Source organism: Leopardus geoffroyi, chromosome C3 (genome assembly GCF_018350155.1).
Source record: "Leopardus geoffroyi isolate Oge1 chromosome C3, O.geoffroyi_Oge1_pat1.0, whole genome shotgun sequence".
Lineage (NCBI taxonomy): Eukaryota > Metazoa > Chordata > Mammalia > Carnivora > Felidae > Leopardus > Leopardus geoffroyi.
Genome location: NC_059338.1, coordinates 119,620,742 through 119,647,256, shown reverse-complemented (window position 1 = coordinate 119,647,256; position 26,515 = coordinate 119,620,742). Strand labels below are relative to the sequence as shown.

Below are 26,515 nucleotides of genomic sequence, written 5' to 3'. Positions count from 1 at the left end.
AGACTCAGATCCATCAATTAAATTAGATGTGTGATCTTGGCAAAGTTACTTAACCTCTCTGAATCCATTTTATTGCTGATAACTGCTCTGCCCTTCATATAGTATGACTAATGTTTGGGATGGCATTTATATCAAACTATTCAGTGCTATGCAAATGAATACTGTTAATAATGAAAACAAGCCCAAAACATATTTTATTGATTATGGGTCCTATTGTTCATTTTATTTTATAGCAATGTTCTCATGTTTTTTGAGAAGTGAAGTTGTGATACATAGGATTATAAGCATTTATCACAAATGCCTTAATAGTTCCCCTTGTAGACATCAGCAAGTTTATAAGTTCATGAGGAAGGTGATGGGATTTGTATTTACTACTATACTGTGCTGTATATATCTGTACTATGAAGTTAGACTTTTGATATTGCTAACACGTAACATGTATAAAGTATGGTTTTACATGGTTTCAAAGGAGAAGAATTGATTTCTTTTTTTTAATGTAGGATCTATTTGGAAAGTCAGATCCATACCTGGAATTCCACAAGCAGACATCTGATGGAAACTGGCTAATGGTTCATCGAACAGAGGTGAATATCTGAATTTGAAAAAGTAGAGTTGAGGTTTCTGTTGGAATTCTAGTAATCTAAAATATTTATAAAAATATCAATCTGAGTTCAGACATATATAGCCAGAGATGCAAGATCAACATACTCATTTTTTTCATTTTTTTTCTTCTTTTCATGAGGAAGTGCTACTATTAGTGCTGCTGAATTATTAGCAAAATTTTTATTTTGAAATATTTAAGACCCTGTAAAAAGCACTAAAATGTATACCTGTGTATCCTTCACCTAGACTTACCAACTGGTCATATCTGTATGTATGTTCTTTCTCTCTCACTTACACACACACACACACACACACCACACACACACACATCCATGCACCCATGCACACATATAGTTCCCATTTGCAAAACTGTCCTAATGTAGGCTTCAGATATCAATTCCCTTCACCTTAATACTACAGCAGGTATTTCTCAAGAACAAGGGCATTCTCCTACACAACTACACTTGAGAGAATTAATATGGATTTATAATATCACCCAGTATATCCTTTAAGTTCAGATTTCCCCAGTTGTCTCACACATTACACACACACACACACACACACACACACACGTGTGTGTGTGTGTGTGTGTGTGTGTATAGTTTTGTCCAGGATCAATTCAAGGTTCACATTTTGCATTGGGTTCTTATGTTCCCAGTATATACGATTCTTCTCCCTATCTGCCTTATATCTTTCTTCATGCCATTGAATCTCCTGAATAATCAAGGCTAGTATGTCCAACATTCTGAGTCTTCTGTTTCCTTACGATTGTATCCAAATCAAACATTTCCATCAAGAACATTATGTGTGCATCTTGCTTTGCACCATCCAGGGACCCATAGTATCAGGTTGTCCAGTATTGATGTTGCCAACCTTGTTCTACTTGGTTAAGCTGGTGACCACCAGATCTTACTATGATAAAGTCCCATTTTTTAAACTTTGTAATTAATAAGTGATTTGTGGTGTGATACTTTGAGACTGAACGAATAAATTGTTCTTTAGCATATCACCTGTCCAGTGATGATCCATCCTGAATCAATTTTTATATTAGGGGTTATAAAATAGTGATTTTTTTTCTAAGTCTTTTATCCCTTTACATATAATAGCAGATACTCTTCTTTCATCTCTTCTCTCCCACATCCTTTTTTTATTTTTAGTATCATCATAGACTCATGACTTTTATAGCAGTGTATTTGTGTCACAAATCATTATGGTCATTATTTTTGCAGTTCAAATTAATCCAAGTTTGACCAGGGAGAGTGATGTCTAAAGGCTCCTGGGTTCTTTTTTTTTTTTTTTTTTTTTTTTTTTTTTTTTTTTAAAGTTTATTTATTTTTGAGACAGAGAGAGACAGAGCATGGACGGGGGAGGAGCAGAGAGAGAGGGAGACACAGAATCGGAAGCAGGCTCCAGGCTCTGGGCCATTAGCCGAGAGCCCGACGCGGGGCTCGAACTCACGGACCGTGAGATCGTGACCTGAGCTGAAGTCGGACGCCCAACCGACTGAGCCACCCAGGCGCCCCTCCTGGGTTCTTTTAACATGACCCCATTAGCCTTTAAGCATTACTTTATTTATTTATTTATTTATTTATTTTTACTTTTTTTAATTTTTAAAAATTTTTTAATATTTATTTTTGAGAGAGAGAGAGAGAGAGAGAGAGAATGAACAGGGGAGGGGCAGAGAGCAAGGGAGACATAGAATCTGAAGCAGGCGACTCTGTCTTGTGAGCACAGCCTGAGCGGGGCTTGAACTCAAGAACCACGAGATCATGACCTAAGCCAAAGTTGGATGCTTAACCAACTGAGCCACCCAGGTGCCCCATATTTATGTTTTTTTAAAGTTTATTTATTTATTTATTTTTTAGTAGTGTCTACACCAATGTGGGGATCAAACTCATTACCCCCAGATCAGGAGTCATATGTTCTTCAGACTGAGCCAGCCAGGCACCCTTCATTCTCTTACTTTATATTAAAGTATATTCTCAGGTCACCTTGTGCTCATCCTATCCCAGGTCCAGAATGAGCCATTTCTCTTGAGGAACCCAGTTCCTTTAAGACAGTAGTGCTATTAAGGAATCTACTCCTGAAATCATTGTTGCACCATATACTAACTTGGATGTAAATTAAAAATAAATAAATAATTTTTTTTCAATATATGAAATTTATTGTCAAATTGGTTTCCATACAACACCCAGTGCTCATCCCAAAAGGTGCGCTCCTCAATACCCATCACCCACCTTCCCCTCCCTCCCACCCCCCATCAACCCTTAAGAGAGTAGTGCCAGATGTACTCATTGCTACCCAGATGTCATTGCATTTAGGTCTTTCCAATGGACAGAGCTGGGAAATGTGTATTTGTGTATATCTGTTTATTATGTGTATATATATTTATAACAATTTTAAATCATCAATTTAGACTATTTTTTCAATTCAAGTCCAACCCAGATTCTTTCTCATCCTTTTTTTATTCCAAATTTGAATCTTCTATGTCCTGCAATGAAAACCCTGGTTTCCAACAGAATCAACAATCAGTAGTTTCTAAATGTACCTTGTGATGGGTAAAATAAATTTTCCAAGTAGTTTTTTTCTTTTCTCAGACTGTATCTGTCACATTTTTCTTATAACAATTGTATAATATTGTCCTACCTAGTTTCTCATTGAAAAAGTTGACTGGGTGAAGAGGTAAAGGATGATTATGAGAGTATAGCAAGAATCTAGGAAAAGGAAGGGAAAATGTTAATGAACTGAATATTTTTCTAACTAGTCTTGGAATCTTTACAGGTTATTAAAAATAACTTGAATCCTGTTTGGAGGCCTTTTAAAATCTCTCTTAACTCCCTGTGCTATGGAGATATGGACAAAACTATCAAGGTAATTTGAATTCATGTGGATGTTATTTATACACACATACGTCTTTCATAAAACTAATAGATTAGATAGTATTTAATAAAAGTTAATGATGTAATAGATACCTGTAAGGATTGAATTGTATTTTTATTTAGGAATACTAAAATAGAAATGTCTCTGATAAGTAAATAGTTCAAAGGAGTAGATATGTTTGACTGATATGTTGACCTAATGCTTAATCAAACATTGTGATTTTTATTTTACTCTTCATTTTAAAAAATAGAATGTCCAATTTAAATCTTTCCTCCTTTTAATAAGATTCATTTGCTCTGCAAATAGAAACCTTTAACTGCAGTCTTTGACTTTGGTATGGCCCTTGTGGATAAAAGCAGATGTTACTTTAACTAAAAACCCCAAAGCTTCCCCCTATAGCAGAGAGGAGCAGCAAAATAGAATAGTGGTGGCATTTTCCATCACTTATTTTCAGAGAAAGATATTATTCATTGAAAACTTTTAGATAGCTTTAGTATAAAGTATTAGGAGAGCAGGGTGGGTACAGGGAGTAGCAGCAGGTGACTAAGAATTTTTTTTAATGGTTTAATTTATAGCTATTTAACAGAAAATATTTATTATTTTTAAGACATATTTTACTAGAGTCTCTTGTCTTTTTTTAATGTTTTATTTATTTTTGAGAGACAAAGACTGACCGTGAGGGGGTGGAGGAGGGGCAGAGAGAGGGAGACACAGAATCCAAAGCAGGCTCCAGGCTCTGAGCTGTCAGCACAGAGCCTGACGTGGGGCTCGAACTCCCAAACCATGAGATCATGACCTGAGCCAAAGTTGGGCACTTAACCTACTGAGCAAATGAGGCACCCCTAGAGTCTCTTTACATAAGCTTCCAGATAGAAGTCTCTTGTGTTTAGAGTCAGCAAACTGAAGTGGGTGTTTTTGTTTTCTTTTTCCTTTGGTAATGAATATGGTAAAAACAGGAAAGGTGATGGCATGGAACACTGGATTTTGTGTCAGGCTATAGTTCAAGTCTTGACTTAGGCTTTCAACCAGATAAGGGATCTTGGGGAGGTCGTCTGACTTCTTCATTTATATAATAGAGAAAATAATGTCTATGTTACAAAAAAAAGGAAGGATTAAATTAATGAAAGTAGAGGTTTTATAAATCATTATACATAGAATACTGTTACATTGAAAACGGTTTCATTCCTTAGCTCTGTAAAAATTTGTCCTCAGTTGACAGAGAACTTCAGAAATCAATATAGAGGCGCTTGGGTGGCTCAATTGGTTAAGCGCCGACTCTTTATTTCACCTCGGGTCATGATCTCATGGATCGTGAATTCCCCACATTGGACTCTGTGCTGATAGGGTAGAGCCTGCTTGGGATTCTCTTTTCCTCTCTCTGTGCCCCTCCACCTTCAAAATAAATAAATAAACATTGAAAATCAATATAAGTATGATTTATGTTGTATTTCAAACAGCAGTGAAAATTTAGGTAACAAATAAATAGAACGGTAGTTTTAAAAATTACTTTCTATTGTCATATTAAACTTTTGCATTTCACATTAAAAATAGTAAGTTGAGGGGCACCCACCTGGGTGGCTTAGTCGATTGAGTGTCCAACTTCGGCTCAGGTCATGATCTTGTGGTCCATGAGTTCGAGCCCTGCATCTGGATCTGTGCTGACAGCTCAGAGCCTGGAGCCTACCTCGGATTCTGTATCTCCCTTTCTCTCTCTGCCCCTCCCCTGCTTATAGTCTCTCTCTCTGTCGCTCTCAAAAATAAATAAAGATTAAAAAAAATAGTAAGTTGATACTTTATTAGCTCTGAGAAACAGGAAAGGCTGGGGGAAAAATGCCTAAAACATAACCGGTTGCTTATAATAATATGTTAACAATGAAACAATGTTTTTTAAACTTTCTTTTGCACACAGTGGCATGCTTACAGGGCTATTTTATTATAGTAAGTAAACTGATTTTATGAGCTTTCTCTGATGAATGTCTTCCGTTCTTAAAAGTTTCTCAGTTTGTTTTAACTGTACACAATTTGGTTTGCCATATCATGACTGTCTTTCTTTAGTTCTCTATTTCTTTGCAATATCACAAAGTCATACATCTGTGATTCTTGTGGTGTTTGGAAACTGTTTAGAGGTGTAGCAAAGAACATTAGAGCACAGAATAGAGTCAGAATAATTGGTAATTTGCTGTGTGAACGTGCCAGTGTTATCACTCCAGCATGTATTATTATTTTCATAATATCAAATGAATAAAAGAAATAATCATGCATGCTACCACCTTGCCTAAAATGGGAATGCCTTAGTGAATGTAGTATTGTGTGGTGTGTACATTCTTTTACATATATACATATGTGCATATGTATATATGCATATATTTCAATTTCATAAGCACTGCTGATACTGTTGTTTAAAACAGCCAATAGTACTAGTTTTTGTATTTTTGAGAAGAGAAATTAAATGGCACAAATTATTATATCGTTTACCTCAAACTATATCTGACCATATGCCAGTATTATAAATGTTACATCTTTCTTTAGTGCCAAACATTTGCCTTCAGTGGGGCAACAGTGAGGTTTTCCTGTATATTTATTATAGTGTGCTATCAGAAATTACAGTTTAAAAATATTTTAACATTCCCTGAAGTCTCAGGCAGTCTAAACATATGAAGAGTTTTAGATGTTCATAAGCTTCTTAAAAATAAAATTGGCCTTATCAAAGCTTGATCTTATATATAAATTGGAGTTTGCTGAATGCAAATCTAAAATGCAAAATTTGGGGGCACCTGGCTGGCTCAGTCCATAGAGGATGCTACTCTTGATCATGGAGTGGTGAGTTCAAGCCCCACACTGGGTATAGAGCTTGCCTAAAAAAAAAAAGGTCCAGTTCTATTTTCCATAATTTAAAGAAATGCATTAAAAATGCATGAAAATATTAAGAGTGTTTTGGCTTTATCTTAATTTTATTTCTCTAGAAAAAAAATAGTAAGATCATTAATTTTCTTTTCTCCTGATACTTTGAAGAGTCAGATAAAGGGCTTTGGTTTAAAAATTAAATACCAGATACATAAGGCAAGAATCAAACCGTCATAATTGGTACATGACCAAAGTGTTTCTAAAAATAAAAACCCTTTACTGTTACTCAAAATTGCAATTCTGGGCCTTGTTTTTATTGATTGGTTTTTAGTCTTCCTGAATACTAATGGAAATATTAGTAAGGAATGAAAGACTCCTTGTTACAGGCGCTTAGTTCACTTCTCATAGAACTGAGAAGAAGGTAAATCATTTTGCTGGCTGAACATATAGAATCTCTAAGCATTTTAGCTTGGCAATTAATATAACTTTGTAAAGGATGCTTTCTTGGCAAATCACTTCTTATAGGCTTTTATTTTAAATCATAGGCTCTTGAAGAATTCAAAAGTGCCCTCAGCATAGCTTTACCTATATTGGTTACCAAATAAAACATATCATCTTCTACGACTATTTAATTCCTTTGCCTACTTCACAAGCCTAAGTAGAGAATGTGTGCAGTGCACATAAAAATGTTTGCAGAAATGAGATAATCTGTTCTGAAATTATAAAGCACTCTAAAAATGTTAGTTATCCAGTGATCACAATGGACACCTCTCCTTGCTAACAGTTCACACCACATTAATTTTTTCATTACAATGAATAATCAGGTATTCTTGTGAATATTTACCCTCTGGTTACTCTGTCAACTTGGCACAAAATTACATGCAGCTCTTGGGGTGCCTCGATGGCTCATTCAGTTGAGCATCGGACTCTTGATCTCAGCTCAGGTCTTAATCTCAGCATTGTGGGTTCAAGCCCCACATCGGGCTCCATGCTGGGGGTGGAGCCTACTTAAAAATAAAAACAAAAACAAAAATATAAACAAATATACTTGCAGCTCTCTTCCTCCTGCTGTAAGAAAGAGCAAACATTTGGCCAGAGGCATAGGTAAGACTAGAATTCACCCTGTCTTACATGGAAATAGAGTCAATATGACCTAGAATAGATAGTTCCTCAATGGATCAAGTACTCTTTCCCTTGAATTTTCTTTTTTATTGTAAGACTTGTGATTCTCAGAAGGATGCAGATATGACTTCATCATATCTAATTCTGAATACAAACCTAGCCTTACCAGATTGCAGCTGATGAAATACATATTCCATATTTCTAAATCATCTAGGATTTAATTATACAATTTTTAGCTGTCTAGGATCTGACTTCCTTTCTTCCTGCAGATGATGGCTTTTAGTCTTTGTATAGTGATAACAAAGTAAAGAAGTGGATGAGAAAGAAGACGTAATTTCATTTTGATTTTATCAGCTCTTACAAAGAGCATGATGGTGAACTGGGAACTGCTTAATATGGAATTTAAACAATATTTGTACTTTTTGTCTGCCTATGATCTATCCTAGAGCCCCATTCCAAGGATAGCTGGGGTTTGAAGTGTTTCAGTATTACTCCTCCAGGAAGTTACTTCCTACTTCTCTAAGTAGAGCTGCATAATAAACATTTTCACTTATTTTAATTGAAAGGGCACTTCCTGGTAAGTCTCAATTATTGCAGCCAATCCTTTTAAACAAAATTTTGTTGATTTTTATATATTCTTATTATACTTAATTCTAGGTAGAGTGCTATGATTATGATAATGACGGGTCACATGATCTCATTGGAACATTTCAAACCACCATGACAAAACTGAAAGAAGCCTCCAGAAACTCACCTGTAAGTTACATCTTTGTCATTTGAATGTACTTTATGGTTGGCCATGTATTTATTATTTCATTTTTTCCCCTTGGTATGGCAAACAGTTTGCCATGGTTTTACTCTGTATTATAAAATGCTATGAAATCTGTGGATTTTATTTATGTAGTAATTGGATGATCCAAAATTCATCTTGGAGTATAAGTTTACATTTGTATTTAGAGGTTTGGTTTCCTTTGGCTTCAGACAACATATGTGGTTTGATTGGAAAACCCTAGTTTTAAAGCATTTGGTATTTCATTGGTCATAATAATTAAGTTCTACAACACTAGATAAATACCTGGGCTTGATCTGTGTACATTTATGTTCCTTTTGGACCCGCTTTTACAATATGCCTCTCATTCTTCTCTCCGACTTTTCTTCACTGAAGGGAAGGATAAAAGGATAATTATGGTATTTCAAATTATGTAATATTAAGCCTCCATCTAATGGCACTAATTTTGTCAAGTTCACTAATGTGCTTTAACTACATTCAGTTTATTATTTAGCATCCCAACATATTGCTAAAAGTGCTTCTGAAACTTTCCTGTCTCTAAAGCCGAGGTGCCTAAAAATTATTCCAGAGCATTTTATAAGTAAAATTTATCAATTGCTCCCATCTTATTTCCTTTCTAGTTTGAATGAGATAAGCTATTAATTCTCTTTATAGCTTACTTAAAATAGAATAATATGAATTGTTTATTACCTGCATAATGTTCATGCATATAGCCTTTGATTTTGAAAACATAAGAGGTTATGGTTAGATGAGGTCTTTTTTACCTAGTCATGTAAGTGAGGTGATCTAAAAGATACTTATAGTTTTAGATCAAAATGTAACTACAAAATAAATAACACTTATGAGCCATTTGGTTTAAGTAATGGGGAGAAATGAGTTTTAAACAAACATAATGAGACTCGAATTTTTAGTAGGTCACATAGAGATCTGTAGCCCTGTCCCTACTCCCTGGTCACAAAGGCCAGGTACTAGAAGTAGACTATACAAAAATGTTTGTGTGAAGTATGAAAGGCTTTTAAAATCATTCCTAATGGTTTAGGGGCATCTAAATGCCCTAATGCCTAAATCTAAATGCCTAAAATCATTCCTAATGGTTTAGGGGTTGCTCAGTCAGTTAGGCATACAACTCTTGATTTCAGCTCAGGTCATGATCTCATGGTTCATGAGATTGAGCCCCAAGCACGGAGCCTGCTTGGGGTTCTCTCTCTCTGTCCCTCCCCTTCACTCGCATGCTCTCATACTCTCTCTCTCAAAATACATAAATAAACTTAAAAAAATCATACCTAGTAGTTTAATTAAAACAGCAAAATTCAGCTGTAAATATCCTAAATAATTTTTTTTAAAGCAGAACTAATGGCAAATGCTAAAAATCTGAACAATTCAAAAAAAGCAAGCTACCTAAAAGAACTAAATATGAAGAGTGATTTGAATTGTTGTCACTATCCTTCAGAATCAGTAAATGACCTACTTTTAGAAGATATTGAATGAACAACCAACTCTGTAATACTTTATGGATCATGTAGAGTTTTCCTAAATCCAACTATCTTGATCCTTCCCTCCTCCATGACAGAATGAGGCTTTTAATGTTGCTGCCATGGCAAGGTTTACCTACTCTTATTCTTCAAAGGCAAGGCCATATCTTACCATCTCTGTTTTCAGTGCCTGGAATAGTGCCTGCCACTTGGTAGACACTTTGCAGAGAGAGAGGGAGACAGAGAATCCCAAACAGGCTTTGCTCTGTCAGCACGGAGCCCAATGTGGGGCTTGAACTCAAGCACTGTGAGATTATGACCTGAGCCGAAACCAAGAGTCGAATGCTTAACCAATTGAGCTACCCAGGCGGCCCACATTGGCATTTTTAGTATTGCTAGAAAGAATTAACATTTTGTCTTTTCTTCCTATAGGTGGAATTTGAATGCATAAATGAAAAAAAGAGGCAAAAGAAGAAAAGCTACAAGAATTCAGGTGTTATCAGTGTGAAACATTGTGAGGTTAGTTGATATTGACCATTTATAGTAAGTGTAATGAGATCCCATTTCAAGTTCTTTTTTCAATATGGTATATATTAAGCAAACAGACAAAGAATATTAAAGTTTTTTCTTAAGAAATGTGAATTGAATTTTGGGCAATTGAAAATCACATGAGCATCTGGATACCCTTAAGGAAAAGAAGAGAGTAGGAAATAGTAAAGAAATCTTTCAAGTAAACTTGGTTCCAAGGTTTGACAACTTTTTAGCAAAAGAAAAGATTATTAAAGTTTTTTCCTTATTGTAAGAAATATGAGGGGCGCCTGGGTGGCTCAGTCGGTTAGGCGTCCGGCTTCGGCTCAGGTCATGATCTCGCAGTCTGTGAGTTTGAGCCCCGCGTCGGGCTCTGGGCTGACAGCTCAGAGCCTGGAGCCTGTTTCCGATTCTGTGTCTCCCTCTCTCTGACCCTCCCCCGTTCATGCTCTGTCTCTCTCTGTCTCATAAATAAATAAACATTAAAAAAAAATTTTTTTTAAAAGAAATATGAAGCATCATGGTATTTTCCCAGAGCATTAGCAGAAACGACCTGACCCAGTGCATCTATCCTGGTCATAATTTCGAGTTGAGATATTGTAAACAGAGGGAAAATTCAAGAGATTTCTTACAACAAACAAATAAGGTTTTTCTGGTTTTGTTTTTTATTAAAAAAATTCAATTATTATGCTTATTAAAGCTCTCAACATATTAGATTCATTGCCAGTTTCCTAAAACCTAAAGTGATTTCATCTTTGGCCATTAATATTCTAATCTTAACATTGCTTTAATTATCTCAAATTAAAATCATACAAATTCATGACAAGTAGGGGCAGCATTAAACTCAAATGCTGGGGTGGTTTCCACATGCTTATATCATGTTTTGTTCAGTTTCTAAACTGTTAAAAACGTATGCCAGAGAGCTCTTTGTATCTCTTGTATAGTAAAAGAGTTTTAATTTTAACAGTGCTATCTGTTTTTAGATTACAGTGGAATGCACATTCCTTGACTATATCATGGGAGGATGTCAGCTGAATTTTACTGTAAGTAACACTGACTTTTTCAAAAGTCGTGTAACATATTACTTTTTCCTACCATTTTGCAGTGTTCTCTCTTTCCCTGTAAAACTGACTTAGTGATGAAATTTATACAAGCTGTTTAGTATGATCTCCTCAGACAGGTTGTCTAATAAGCTCATCCACAAGCTTTCAACTTTGTTGATTAGATCTGTTCCTTCTGATGGAAAGCAAATATGTCCTATAGCAATTTAAAATTATAGAAGCATTAGTCAAACAACATACAAAAATAAGCCCTACATCTAAAGTCATGGATTTGAGGCATCTAGAAAAAATAGGAATAACAGATTGTTTCATGCTGAAGCTTTAATTGTTTGTCTGTGGAAAAACTGGTAGGCCCAGGCATTTGTTAGAAAATGGTAGCAGCAGGCTCTGGGATGAATATTTGTTTCATCTCCTGGACATCGAGTGTAAGCTTTTCCTTATTAAGGGCTGCGATTATTATTTGGCAGGTGGGAGTGGACTTCACTGGCTCGAATGGTGACCCAAGGTCTCCTGATTCCCTTCATTACATCAGCCCCAATGGTGTTAATGAGTATTTGACTGCTATCTGGTCTGTGGGGCTGGTCATTCAAGATTATGATGCGTGAGTATGACTAAAATATTTGTTTTTATAATTCCCCAGAAGGGGCAGTTTCTGTTTCATCTGCTAGTACTTGGATATAGTTGTTGGTGATAAGACTGCTGGGGTTGACAGAGGGGAGGGGAAGGGGCATGGTAGGGGTAGCTTTATCCCTAAAATTTCTTTCCTGTTGTCTTTTCTAGTTTTCTCTTGCTGACAGTCTTAGTGTTTACTTTTGACCTCTAATCTCTGGCTGTGATCAGTTATAAAGAGCCCACAAGCTTGTTTCTTTGATCTGGTTTCCTTGGGGTTTACTCATTAGGGATAAGTTACCTGTGTGATTGAAGTTCAGATGACACATTCTGTAAACATTCACAGACACTATTTACTAACATGTCTGTTTCTTGCCAGTGGCTGTCAAATTATTTTCTTAATGGCAACCTTGAACAAGTGCCAAGAGATAACTTGACTTAACTGTTATAAAATATTTTGAATAGATTCTCAATATATAGATTTTTAAGAGATTAAATAGGTCCTCTTGAAGGTTTACCAAACAATAGAAAGCAATCTACATTAATACATTTTTGTTCTGGATCTCTTAGAGCACAGTATAAATTTTCACTTGCCTTTGCCTATTATTTTATGATAAAAGCCCTTACACAAATTGATGGAGCTTTTTATTAATCTGTTACAACATTTAAAGAGGTAATCTTTTCAGGCAAATGAAAACTAATCTAAAGCAAAGATGGCAATTCCAATATCAACCTAGTATGATTTAAGTCAAAACTCATTAAATGTAATAAAAAATTATTTTATAGAATACTTTGTTATATAATCCAAAATGGAAATATAACCATGGACATATTTGATAAAAGAGTATGAAAGCATTTCAACTGAAAATAGTTAGAAATAATTAAAAAAATTTTTTTTAAGTATTTATTTATTTATTTTGAGAGAGAGAGAGCACAAATGGGGAAGGGACAGAGAGAGAGGGGGAGAGAGAGAATCCCAAGCATGCTCCACACTTTCAGCATGGAGCCCCTCAGCACTGTCAGCATGGAACCTCATGTGAGGCTTGAACTCACGAACCACAAGATCACAGCTAAAGCCGAAATCAAGAGTTGGACACTTAACTGACTGAGGCACCCAGGCTCTCCTACAATAAAACTTTTAAAGCAACACAATTAAAATGGAGTTTATATAAAGAATAAAAAATTTATAAGGTTTCTTTCTCAGACTGCCACCTGGAAGTTAATACAAAAGGATAACTAAAAAGAATTTACCATATGGAAATTTAAAAAAATCTTAAGTAGTTGTTAGATGCAAGAGGAAATCAAACTATAATAACAGACTATCTAGAAATAGAAGGAAACAAGAAGACTATACATGGTCCTATCTTTAATAGAGGAAAATTTCTGGCTTTACGTGCTTTTATTTTTTAAAGAAGAAAAATCAAATATAAATGAAATAGAGTTTCAACAAAATAAAATTAAAGAATAGGAAGAAAAAATAAAGATATGATGATAATAGCAGATTCTATCTGTGTATGAGCCATCATGTGTCAGGCACAATTTAATGTAGTTTCTATGTGATGCTCATCTAATCTTTATAATTTGCTGTGACATATGTACTATTATCATCCATTATCATCTGCATTGTGTAGATGAGAAAATTGAGGCATAGGGAGTTAAGTAGCTTGTCCAGAGTGACTCAATTGGTAACTGGCAGAAACAGAATTGAGCCTGGGCTGTCTGCTCCAGAGACATGCTCTCCAGGCTATATTGTGTACTTTGCTGTATGTCCTCTAAGCACCAAAAGTAAGGGACTTGGAAAGTTTTAAAACCACCACTAAATGAATAAATTAAATGACAAGATGATTCTTTGCAAGTTCAACAAAACATAGGCAAATCTTGCCAACAACGTGCATAGAATATTAGTAATGAGACAGAGATTATAAGCATATAATCCAAAAAAAAAATTAACAATTGTAAGTTAATACTCAATAAAACTTATTACACTGGAACATCTGGATTAAAGGAAGATTTTGGGGGGAAGCTTTAAATTAGCAAAGTTGACTCAAAGAGGCAGGAAGCCTGAAGAGACTAGAACCATGGAAGGAATGGTATAGTCCAAAGAGCCACTCCTCACAAGAGAACCAGGCCAAGACAGTTTCATACATAAATTCTACCAAACCTGTAAGGAATAAATTTAAACCTAAGAGAATCAAGTAAAAAAATATTAGAAATCAGTGAGAGTTCAGAAAGGTGGTCAGATACAACATAAAATTAAAAAAATCAGTAACTTCTCAGTAGCCAGCAATAACCAATTGAAGAAATTATAGCAGATACAAGATCACAGTTCATGATGCAATAAAAAATAAGCATGAATTTAGAGAGTTCTAGGATCTTTAGTGAGGGAAAACTGCAAAATTGTACTGAGGGACAAAGAAGGAAACTTGTTTAAAGGGAGAGCTATACCATGATTCTAGATAGGCAGATGTCATAATGATGTAATATATAAAAATTATCCCAGAATTAAGCAATTCTAATCAAAATTGCAATGGAACCCTGATAAAATGATTTTTAAAATTTCCTAGTGGGAAAAATGAATCCAAGAAATTTTTGAGGGGGGAAAAAAAAAGAAATGAAGGGGAGTTTTGTTTTAGCAGATATTAAAACTTATTTTAATGCTGTATTAATTAGAGGCACCTGGGTCACTCAGTTAAGCATCTGACTTCTGCTCAGGTCATGATCTCATGGTTTGTGGGCTCTCATCGGTCTCTGTGCAGACAGCCTGAACCCTGCTTGAAATTCTGTCTCCTTCTCTCTCTGCCCCTCCCCACCACGTGCTTGATCTCTTTCTCTCAAAATAAATAAACTGGTGTATTAATTAATATTACAGAGCTAGTATATGACAGTGGAACAAAACAAGTCTTGAAATAGAGCCTAGGGTGTACTTGAACTTAATATAGAGATGTGATAGAGATGACATTTTAGGGAAAGGGGTTGTTACAGCTGCTAAACTAGACAAGAACTGAATTTGTATTCCTAAAATCATACCTATGTATGTTAGGACACTATTTTTTTTTAAGATTTGATTTGATTTATTTTAATATTTATTTGATTTTGAAAGAGAGAGACAGAGTAGGGGAGGGGCAGAGAGAGAGGGAGACAGAGAATCTGAAGCAGGCTCCAGGCTCTGAGCTGTGAACACAGAGCCTGACACGGGGCTTGAACCCACGAACCGTGGGATCATGACCTGAGCCGAAGTCAGATGCTTAACCAACTGAGCCACCCGGGTGGATTTTTAAGTAATCTCTACACCCAACATGGGGCTTGAACTCACAATCCTGAGATCAAAAGTCACATGCTCCACCAACTGAGGCAGCCAGGTGCCCCTTTTAGCATACTATTTTGTATAGAATATAGACAAACTGTTGAAATAGACACCCCCCAAAAAACGTACATTTACCAAAATAGGTGTTTACTTCTTTTTCATGTTGCAAGTGTAGAATGTGTCTAACTTAGGTTCTATCCTAAACGCAAAAAGAACAATTAAGAATTAATATAAAAAGAATATCCCAGCAGAAAAATTAATATGTTCATTACAGTGTTTTATAAGAGCAAAGCATTGGATGTTTATTGGTTGTGGGAGAATATCCATACAGTGGAATATTTAGCCATTCACATGATGTTATATATTCAGGTCCATAATCCCTTATCCCTACACCATTGGGGCCAAATATTCATACATTTTGCTACAGAAATGTGAGAATTTTATATGTGACTTTGCACCATGTTTCTGTGGCCAAATGTATGAATATTCATATTCAGTAGTATGAATAAAAGCTATAAATAACCTCATATCAGTTGAGGTCAGGTTTTGCTGCCAAATGAGTTTGCTATAAGCGAATGAACTTTTGTTTTTTAGGGCTTTATGGATTTATTTACATATTTATTCAGCAAAATTATATACAGTATTTAAGTAGAAAAGAGTATGTTATAAAATATGAATATAAACTCCAGTTTTATAAATATATATAGAGAGAGACATTTTTCACCCTTGTTACACAGAAAAATACTTAGAGTGATTGTTGCCAAATATTAACATTGGTTCTCTAGTGGTTATTATGGGTTTAATCTTTGTATTTGCCTTAGATTTTGAATTATTTTAAAACAAGCTCTATTGGTTTTATTATGAGCAAAGATAAAATTTTCTATTTTGAGAAAAAAGTTACCTTTCAGTTTTTTCAAATTTTCTTTTTAGTGATAAAATGTTTCCAGCATTTGGTTTTGGAGCTCAGATACCTCCTCAGTGGCAGGTGAGAGGAAATCCTATTTTAAATATTTCCCTCCAACAAAAGCAAAACAGGGTCTAATGAGTCCTTTCATCTTTTGACAGGTTTCGCATGAATTTCCAATGAACTTTAATCCATCCAATCCCTACTGCAACGGTAAGCTAAAAAGTTAACAGGAAGATTTTACACAGAAAGCCTCACTAGTGTTTGTTACTTGTTGTTTTCTTGTGATTCAATACTACTCAAATTCCCTTCCTCGTTTTCTTTTCGTGACATATTTAACATTCTGTTGTATAAAGTGGAAGAATTACACCAGGTTGTTGGTTCAAGTGGTAAAGATAATAATGGTGCAAATCTATTATGAAGATGATTGTTGGCTAAGTTCTACCTTGAGAGGTTCAATAGAAAAACAAGATTCTCAGTCTTGAGAACAGATCAATAGTCGTAATCATATTATTTTCACATACAGGTTGGTTTTAAAACAAACCTTTAATAAAACAAGTAATCGAATATATACAGATTTGTGAAGCTTTTCTCAGAGTAGCAGTCACTCTCTACAAGGAAAACATGTCCAGCATCAAATTACTTGTTACTCAGATTACATCTGAGTGGGCTAACAACGGAACAAAGAATTAAGCTCCCACAGTGGCTCTCCTCTACATAGACAGCAGAAAACCAACATCTGTTTCATTTCATTTTCTTCTTTATACCTCAAATATGCAAGTGTTTCCTCCTTTTTACCCCAGTGAACAATCCACCTAAAATGCCAAATGTCCCACAGTATGATACAAGTCTGAACTGTTTGTAGGAGGAAAAGGAGGTAGGGAAAGAAGCATAAAATTGTAGCCAATAAGCTAATTTTCTGCAAAGGGTCCTTTTGACAATTACAGAATATTTAGATTTCTAACAGAAGAGGGCGTTCTTTCCTTATCTTCAGTTTTCATGAACAATATTCATAGAGCAGAAGAGCATGAACATTTTGTTGGGAATAGTTTGTATTAGGGTTTTCTTGTTTTTTTCTAGGACACATTTTCCATACTAATTCAGTGTTCCTTTGATGTACTTTCAGTGGCTGGTTGTGACCTTTTTATCCCTAGTCATTTGAAATCGGGAATAGCAATTCTTGTCAAGAACTGTGTTTCATGCTTATGATGAAATTGGAACAATTTTTGGAATTTGGTGTTAATTAGGTTTTATTTCTTGCCAATAAATATGGATGACTTACATCATGTGAAAGTTCATTTTAGAAGTTCATTTACTCTGAGTAAAATGAGCCCATCTTTGGGCTGTCACCAAGCATAGCTTTTCTATTTTTGGTTTATAGTCTGAAGAAAATAATCCATTTGGTTTTAGACAGAGGACATACTGTACTGAAAAAAAAATACGCCTTATTTTAAAGCAAGGGAGTTGAATTCCCTTTTCTTGATTAATCATTGAACTTAGGTGCCCAGAAATAATATGTCTTGCTTGTTCCTTTAATGCAAAGGAAGGATTTTGGCATAATTTAATTTTAGTGGAGGAACTGAAGGCAATGGATATTTGTGAAGAAATTTAATTAACAGCTTATATATCTTCAGACTGAAAAGCAAACTGAAATGATAAAAATGAAAAAGAATATTATTGCTGTGAGGACTCAAATTTTCTATAGCATGTATCATTGCAGTAAGATCCTGCTGCTGGCCTATGTTAATATTATTTTTGTTAGCACTGAACTGACTGACCACTAGTTACGGCTTCACCTTGTGCATGTAAAATCACCTGTATATATGAATTAGTCACTTTCTCAAAGGATGTTCATGAGACTTATTCCTCACTTCAAAGTGACTAATAGGAGCTAATTAGAACTCTTAAATGTTAAGAGGAGAGCACTGGTCTTGTGAAGCTTTTAAATCAAGTATATACTTCTTTTCCTTGTTGATCTCTGTTCTGTTGGACATTTTTAATAGAACTTTTAAAAATTATTTATTATTTTTGACAGAGAGGGAGAGAGAGAGAGTGCGAGCAGGGGAGGGGCAGAGAGAGAGGGAGACACAGAATCTGAAGCAGGCTCCAGGCTCTGAGCTGTCAGCACAGACCCCAATGCAGAGCTTGAACTCATGAGCCATGAGATCATGACCTGAGCCAAAGTCGGAGGTTTAACTGACTGAGCCACCCAGGCACCCCCTGTTGGACATGTTTAAAGCAAGACACCTGTTTTAGTTTACATGTAACATTTTTTCAGGCAGATTTCCTTAATGATATCAACAAGTATAGTGGGGGAATTTCTTGAGGATTTCTAGTATCTTACCTGCATCCTTGACACTCTAATGTTAGGGGTAGATTCAACAGGCATGTATGTCACATTAAAACTTCATCAGGAGTGTTTTTACCAGGAATGCCACTCAAATTCCACTAAGTTGTGCTGTTATAATAACCAATCTCTCAGTAATTTATAATAACAATAGTTTATTTCTTGCTCACTTTATATATCCCTTTACATGTGGCTAGTCTGCTTGTTATTTCTTCTCTTTCTGGGACTCAGAACCTTGACTGAGATGTTCTGCTCTCTTCGCAGAAGGAAAGAGCAAGATTGCTGGTGAAAATAGGCAGTGGTTCTTAAAATATCTACTTAGGCATGAATGTCATGTCCATCTACATGCGTGGTCAAAGCTAGTCAAATGGCCCTGCCCCGTCTTCTACTATGCAACATCTCGGCAGGCCTGGGCGGTACTGCATCAACAAACTCTTTAGTATTTCTGCAGCAAAATGTAATACACAAGCTGGAAATGAGTTTTTAGAACTATACAGTTTATCATACCATGCTTAATCTTTAAGTTACTGAATAAACCCTTGACTAGAATTAACATTAGGATTATAGCCGTCTGAGTCCAGAGAATCTTTGGCCATCTATGCAAAAGTTTTTCCATTATAATCAATAACTTTTACTTACGCCTTATCGTCAGTTACATGATACAGCACCTTTTTCATTCTTTTTTCATTAGAGTCTTAGTCCTAAAACAACAAAAATTAAGCAATATAACAGTCCTACTATAGATTAATGAATAATTTGGCTGAGATGAAAATAAATGCCTTTGGTTGGAGGAGGGAAGCATTTAGGTTTTTGCAATAGAGCATAACTATGAAGTTTTGTAATATATGGCTGAAGAGAAACTCTTGAATATAGAATTTTTAACTATTTAAAGCAATATAGTGTGTGTGTATATATATACACATATATATAATTATACGTGTATATTAATTAAATTAACAGGTGTAGTGAACAATGAACAATTAAATTGTGCTTGACAATTTTTAATACTGCTTTTCTTGGCCTAGGAATCCAAGGCATTGTAGAGGCATATCGGGCCTGCCTTCCTCAGATAAAACTCTATGGACCAACTAATTTTTCTCCAATCATAAATCATGTGGCCAGGTTTGCTGCTGCAGCAACACAACAACAGACAGCTTCTGTAAGTATCGTAGTGCCAGGGGACAGGGAGAATATGGGTTGGTAGTTGCCTTTGGTGCCGAGATTCATCAAGATACAAAGAGCATGAAATAGTAAGATAGCTGTCCTTGGTTTTGGAGTAATATCTGCTATTTTTAAATTAGTGATCATTAAAAGCAGGACAACAAAAAAATAACCCTTAGACTCATGAGTCTTTTCTCTTCCATTTGAATTAATTTTCTTAGATAGGTTCTACTAAAAAGAAATGGCTAATACCTACCTTTTCAAAGGTAGACTTAACAAATTAAGGTTTGAGGAAATTTACTGTTTCAGTTAGTGATGAAAAATTACTTACTGTCCTAAAAGGGTCTGAATTAGACAACCATTATCTGTTGGATTTTGATACCAAATCTCTCTTAGTTTCATAGTTTTTTATACCCAAAAGTAAGGCAGGGATAACTACCTCATACAACTGCTGAAAAGTGAAATAATATAATTCATATAAAGTGCACAGTGCCTGGGGCAGAGTGAACACTTAGCACGTGATTGCTCTGTTATAAAACTTATCTCCATTCTAGACTTAAATGATCCAAAAGATGGGGTAACAACTTTATGTAACATTTTACCAGTCTCTAAAAATATTTATCAGAGATGACAGTATTGAGAGAAAGATTCCTCCCCAAACCATATCCATTTTTCAAAAAGTGCACTTTAGTTTGATAAACAATTCTGCTTCTTTCATATTTGACCTTTTAGAAACAGAGTTGCCACTTACTCTCTTGATCGATACTTTAACATATTTAATACTTATGTTACATCAAAGTGTTTATTCCAATGCTCACTAAAAGTTTAATGTCTGACATTTAGATGTCTCGCTTCTGTATATTTATACCAACTGTATTTTGTGGTCTGTTGCATTTTTTTTTATTTTTTAATGTTTATTTATTTTTGAGAGAGAGAGAGACAGAGCATGAACGGAGGAGGGTCAGAGAGAGAGGGAGACACAGAATCTGAAACGGGCTCCAGGCTCTGAGCTGTCAGCATGTGGTCTGTTGCATTTTTAATGAACCTGCAATTTTTGTATAAATAAATTTCCTTGTCATTAGAGAGTCTTAGAATATTTTATGTAGATGGTATCCTAGGTAGAGACTGGAAAGGAAAATGAATAAGAAAGAGACTGAAAGACTCATCAAGCTGGAGATGTTTTTAACTGTTGCTTTTATTGTTTGGGAGCTCCTGTGCTCAGTGGATATAATTTTCTTTTTTTGGCAGCAATATTTTGTGCTCTTAATCATTACTGATGGTGTGATAACAGACCTTGATGAGACCAGACAAGCTATAGTTAATGCTGCCAAGCTTCCTATGTCCATCATCATTGTTGGAGTGGGAGGTGCTGACTTCAGTGCCATGGAGTTTCTGGATGGTGATGGTGGAAGTCTGCGGTCCCCATCAGGCGAGGTAGCCATCCGAGATATCGTCCAGTTTGTGCCTTTCAGACAGTTCCAGAATGTGAGTACCACTCCTCCTTATTCTTCATACACACTAAAGAGTTTGACCACAGACCTTCACCAATCCATAACCAAGTGGTTGAGTGGGAGTCTGGGGTTAGAGGATGTGTGGATTTTTGGTTTGAAGAGTGCTGATTAGATTCAGCAGTTTTGCTTCAAGTTGTGTACTTGTGTGTTTCTTGCAGTCTATATGATAAATTGTTATAAGTGGTGTTGCTGTGAATGTTTTAAGATCTATTTTATCTTTACCTATGTATGTAACAACAGAAAAATTCTGTACAACTATATGATGAATTTGTCAAACTGGAAGTTGACTTGATGAAATTCTCTCAGGACCCTGTTTTACCCAGTTTACTCCAGTGGTAACGTCTTGTAAAACTGCAGCACAGAATCACAGCTGGGATGTAGACATTGATGTAAACAAGGCCCATCACCTGTGGGACCCCTCTTGTGGCCCTTTTAGAGCCACACCCACTTCCCTTGCACCTCCACCCTGCCTTAACCCCTGGCAACCACTAATCTGTTCTCCGTTTCTATAATTTTGTCATTTCAAGAATGTTATAGAAATGTTGGGATTGGCTTTTTTTCACTCAGCATAGTATTCTGCGTTGTTGTTGCTTGTGTTTATTGTGATTGGTGAGGTGTATTCCATGGTATAGGTATACTGGTTTATTTAACCATTCACTCATTGAAGGACATCTTTAATTCTTTCCAGATTTTGTCTATTATATGCCAACATGCTATAAACATTCATGTACAGGTGTTTGTGTGAACATGAGTTTTTATTTCTCTGGGATAAATACCCAGAAGTGCAGTTCCTGGGTTGTATGATTACTGCATGTTTAATTATGAAAGAAACTATGCTCTTTTACATTCCCACCAGCCAGTGTGTCAGTGTAGGGGGAGGTGATTAAAAGCAGTAATGTTAGGGATTCTTGTGGTGACGAAACTGTTGTGTATCTTTTTTTTTGTTGTTTTGTTTTTTTTTAGAGAGAGAGGGTGCAAGTGAACGAGGGGCAAGAGAGAAGGAGAGAGAGAATACTACCGGGGGAGGGGGGAGAGAGAGAGAGAGAGAAAGAAAGATGGAGAGAAGTGGGATTCACCCGAAGCTGGACAGGAGCTCACCCCAAGCAGGGCTCGATTTCACCAGATGTAGGATTTGAACTCAAGATCCATGAGATCGTGACCTGAGCCCCCGAGGCACCCAAAACCATTGTGTATCTCTATTGTGGTTATGGTTATACAGATCTACCCAGATGGTAAAATTACACAGAATAATGCAAACACACCTGCAAATGAACACATGTAAAATAAAACTGGTAAAATCTGAGTAAGGTCTGTGAAATGTACCATTACTAGTTTCCTGGTTTTGATATTACACTATAGTTATATAAGATATTACCTTTGGAAGAAACTGGGTGAATACTCTCTGTATTATTTTTGCAACTTCCTATGAATCTGTATTTCAAAATATAAAGTTAAAAAAATTAACACTAAGTAAATGAAAGACCCACATTTAAAACCTAAGGAACAAAAAAAAATTGTCAAATGCTAAAATGTTGGCACCAAAAAAGGATTTGATAAATGTTAGTGGGGGTAATAAAACATTAGTTACTTAGCTTATTCCATGCTTCATAGACCATTCCTAAGACAAGATACAGGCCTAGGAATTGGGAATTACTGTTTCTTACTGACTGGTGAGGTATTCCTAGTCTGTTATCAAAATGCCAGTAATTTGGTTACTAATAACGTCACTTTGATTTTGTTTTTCATAAGGCTCCAAAAGAAGCGCTTGCTCAGTGTGTCTTGGCAGAGATCCCCCAGCAGGTGGTGGGCTACTTCAACACATACAGACTCCTTCCTCCCAAGAACCCAGCTAAGAAATGAAAGGAGCCATGGCCGCAGGAGCAGAATTCTTTTGTGCTGTATGGAGCAATGGATTCCTCTCCCACCCCAAATCATGAATCTGTTATTTTACATGCTTTTCATCCCTACCATTTATGATGTAAACCTGGTTCTCTATGGATTATATCTATTTAAAGCATTCTTTTTATACTTTTTTTGGAGGAAAGTGCTAAGTTAATCTCTGCTCAATCAGTGCCGTGATTGCTAGTGACTTGCAGTGACACTATCAGGATTAGAAACTCGCGTGAGAAGAGCTGATTTGGTTGTTGTGGTTGTTTATTTACATATTGTGAAAATGCTGTTTTTTGAATGTTTGTCCCTAGAAAGAATGGAAAATTGCTAGGATGTGATTTACAGGTTGCTTTACTTTGTTCTAGGCAATATATGTTTTATAAACCAATGTCCATACCTGATGACAAGAACTTCTTAAATTACATGGTATTGAATTTGTTCCTATAACTGTATTCAATGCTTTTCCATGGGATAAAACTTCATTCACTTTTGCCCCAAAATTGCTGCAGTTTAGACATTGCAGTTTACAAAACAGTATGCATTTGCTTAGGACTTCATAAATAATACTGAATCATTCGAAGGGAAGGTACATATTCAATTCTTAAAATGTACAATCAGTAGGTAAAAGGAACCTCATGTAAGTAAGCCATTTTTATTTGCCCTTCTGGATCTTTTATTTCTATTGTGGAATACTGTAAACATGGTCAGATTCGACCTTTTCATTTACTATGTGGGACATTCAGGATTCTGTATCTGCATAGATGATAGTTTATCCTAGATTCAACATTATTAGAGTATTTTAATTGGAATTTGCTAAAATGGTTAGGACTGCTTTGTCCATGGAAGCTATGAGGACCAAACATATAAGAGGAAATTCAGAATTCCATTCCCTTTTAACTAATGAAATACTTTAGTTATTAAAAAAGGACAATTTTTATATTTTCCTTGCTAAGATCTCATACATTGATTTGTACATTTGTACAGATTCATTTAGACATTTGCTCCATGTTTTTAGTAACATTTTAGTCTGATTTTTAAACTCATGATACTGGTCATGTATTAATCAAAATCAAATTTTGCATTTTAATAATGTGTTATTTCCTAAGTCCAGAATGTATGTATTCAGCATAAAACCTGTTGTACCTTAAAAAAAAATTTCCCACTGCTGCTGCATTAGGATAGGGTGGACTTTACGTGCTTTTTTTTTTTTAGAGTAGAATTATTTTTTTCTGTTTTTTACCCTTTAGAACATATTCAGACATTTTCAGAATAGATTCAGTAATATTTTATTAAAGGACCTGTGTGCCAAGTACTATGCATATTCATATGCTGGCCAATCATCTCTAACAATTTAGTGTTAAAAATTGTGTGTTTATCATATATCCATAAGTGGATGCACCCGGTGCCTTGCTGACATGCCTTTCCTTCTTACTGAAACTTGCATCGCAGCTCATATCTCTTGTTCTCTGAAATGTCGAAGGGAGATGAGCTCTCAGCCATGAAGAACTTTGGCTTCTCAGAAGTCGCATGTTGTCAAGGTCAGGCTAAGAGGAGACCTGCTTGTGCTTGTGGTTGCCTAACTCACGTGAGCAGTTCCTGCCTTCCCACTTAGCTAGCTAGCGTCTGCATACGTGCTGTTAACTTGAAGGTGCCTAACTAATAGGCTGTTACTCTATGGCATATTTCAGTTGACAAATCATTTTAGCATTAGTTAAGTGAGAAAAAAACTGATAATTCTTCCAGTAGTTTGGAGCCTTTGTTGTCTCAGATGTCCTGATTTCAGTTCTCTTTGTGTGCTTGGAAACAGCATATATATATTGCTGTGGATTTCAGGATTTTTTTTGAAGCCTTAAAAATGATATACACACATCCTCAATGTATGGTGAAACAGATAGAAGTGGAGCTTCTCTACGCTGGAGCAGGGTCCAGAGTCCCTCTCACTGGTCCTCCTCCTCCCTCCCCTTAACCAGCTGCTGGCAGCCCTGAGTCACCAGCACTGGGCACCTGGGAACCACTGGTCGTGAGCATTCATTGTTTTCATTAGCCAAATACTGGTACTTCTGTCACCACTGTCTGATTTGGTCTTCATAATTTTATATGCTGGTTTTAACCAGAATCATTCCAATTTTTAAATTACTTTTTAAAAATTCATTCTTGATCAGGTTCATCAGTAGATGCTATTATTCATAGGAACTATGATTCCAGCAAATGAGGATAATTGATGCCTTTTTGCAGTTCTGAATAAAAGCATTTACAGTTTCTAAATTATCATTTGGTAAAATTCTTACTATTTCACCATTTCACCTCAACACATACTGATTTAATATTGTTTTGTATAAAAATAGTCCTTTTCCCTATTGTGCCACCATGCACTGCACTGTCACCAGTTCTTAAAATGCATTAAAAAAAATAACCAAGTTGACTTTCCCGTCTCATATGATCATCTGTCTTACAAACACGTATTGGGGTGACAGTGCCCTGGGCAAACGTAATATTTCTCACATATGCCTGCACTGAGAAAATAATATATACCAATTAGCATGGTTATGTCACCTTGTGCTTTGAATTGAAATTTTTAAGATCATAAAATTTCAAAGTCAGATCAGGAATTTACAACTGTTCATTTTGGTAGTGCCTTAGGCACCCTTTCCAGAAAAAGTTCTGGGCCCCATTGCTGTTTATGCTTTATCCGACATATTTTGCCTTTTTCATTGTATAAATTTCCAGGAAAACCATCTTCAATAAATTTCTTCTAGTCTCTTTCTGTGTGCAGTTGATAGTCATGGGAGTGACACATAAGGGAAGCCAGAAGTTTGGTTATGATTGGCAAGAGACTATCTTGTGCTTTAATGATGTTGTACTTGATAACAAGTGTATAAGTTACTAATGTATGAATTCATGTTAAATATATCTTCCATTTGAATTGCCTTTGGATAAAGTTATTTCTTGATGTGATTCAATAATGGTGCCTTGTTTTCATTTATTCTTTCTCTAAATTGTTATCAAAACCAGTAGAAAAATTAGAAATAAAGTGAATATAGTATTTAGGGTGGCCTGTATTCATGTATTGCTGCACTGAGCAGTTTGGGGCTTTTTATTATTTTATAGGAGTTTTTCATTTAAAATATAATGAATGCATTGAAGATACATTTCTGGGTGCAAGGGATAGGTTCTCAGCTTATAGCTGGATGGCCTAAACAATATGGTGCTCACATTGAATCAGTTGTGTTAAGCAGGGCAGTATACCCACCTTACTTTTTTGTTTTTTGTTTTTTGTTTTTTGTTTTTTGTTTTAATTGCTTCTGTTATGTTGCAGTCATCGGGCAGGGCCTTGGGGATACAGTGGTGACCTAGGGGCTGCAGCTGCTGCCTTCATAGAAATAATGGACTGGGGGAGAGAGAAAACATTAAATGAGTAATTACAGAAACATGAGATCAGTGTATGATGTAACATATTGTAGCAGTAGACTTGACCCGTCCATCTGGCAA

At 35.7% G+C, this 26,515-nt stretch overlaps 1 protein-coding gene and 1 long non-coding RNA gene across 5 annotated transcripts in view; one reads left to right on the top strand and one right to left on the bottom strand.

Annotated features, from left to right (window-relative positions):
- Nucleotides 1-25,981, top strand: part of CPNE3 (copine 3) — a 48,057-nt gene extending 22,076 nt beyond the window's left edge. For all 4 annotated transcript variants that reach the window (XM_045454563.1, XM_045454567.1, XM_045454564.1 and 1 more), the window contains 11 exons: nucleotides 501-584; nucleotides 3,385-3,474; nucleotides 8,107-8,205; nucleotides 10,144-10,230; nucleotides 11,223-11,282; nucleotides 11,768-11,901; nucleotides 16,144-16,198; nucleotides 16,279-16,330; nucleotides 19,490-19,623; nucleotides 20,874-21,110; nucleotides 22,886-25,981. In XM_045454563.1, the coding sequence (XP_045310519.1) occupies nucleotides 501-584; nucleotides 3,385-3,474; nucleotides 8,107-8,205; nucleotides 10,144-10,230; nucleotides 11,223-11,282; nucleotides 11,768-11,901; nucleotides 16,144-16,198; nucleotides 16,279-16,330; nucleotides 19,490-19,623; nucleotides 20,874-21,110; nucleotides 22,886-22,996 (1,143 nt within the window). In that variant the 3' untranslated portion in view covers nucleotides 22,997-25,981. The remainder of the gene's footprint in view (nucleotides 1-500; nucleotides 585-3,384; nucleotides 3,475-8,106; nucleotides 8,206-10,143; nucleotides 10,231-11,222; nucleotides 11,283-11,767; nucleotides 11,902-16,143; nucleotides 16,199-16,278; nucleotides 16,331-19,489; nucleotides 19,624-20,873; nucleotides 21,111-22,885) is intronic.
- On the bottom strand, nucleotides 2,432-13,449 carry LOC123585901. The gene is made up of 2 exons (XR_006706480.1): nucleotides 13,024-13,449; nucleotides 2,432-2,552 (listed from the first exon to the last, which is right to left on the bottom strand). It is a non-coding gene; the product is annotated as an uncharacterized LOC123585901 (long non-coding RNA).
- Nucleotides 25,982-26,515: the final 534 nt, after the last annotated feature.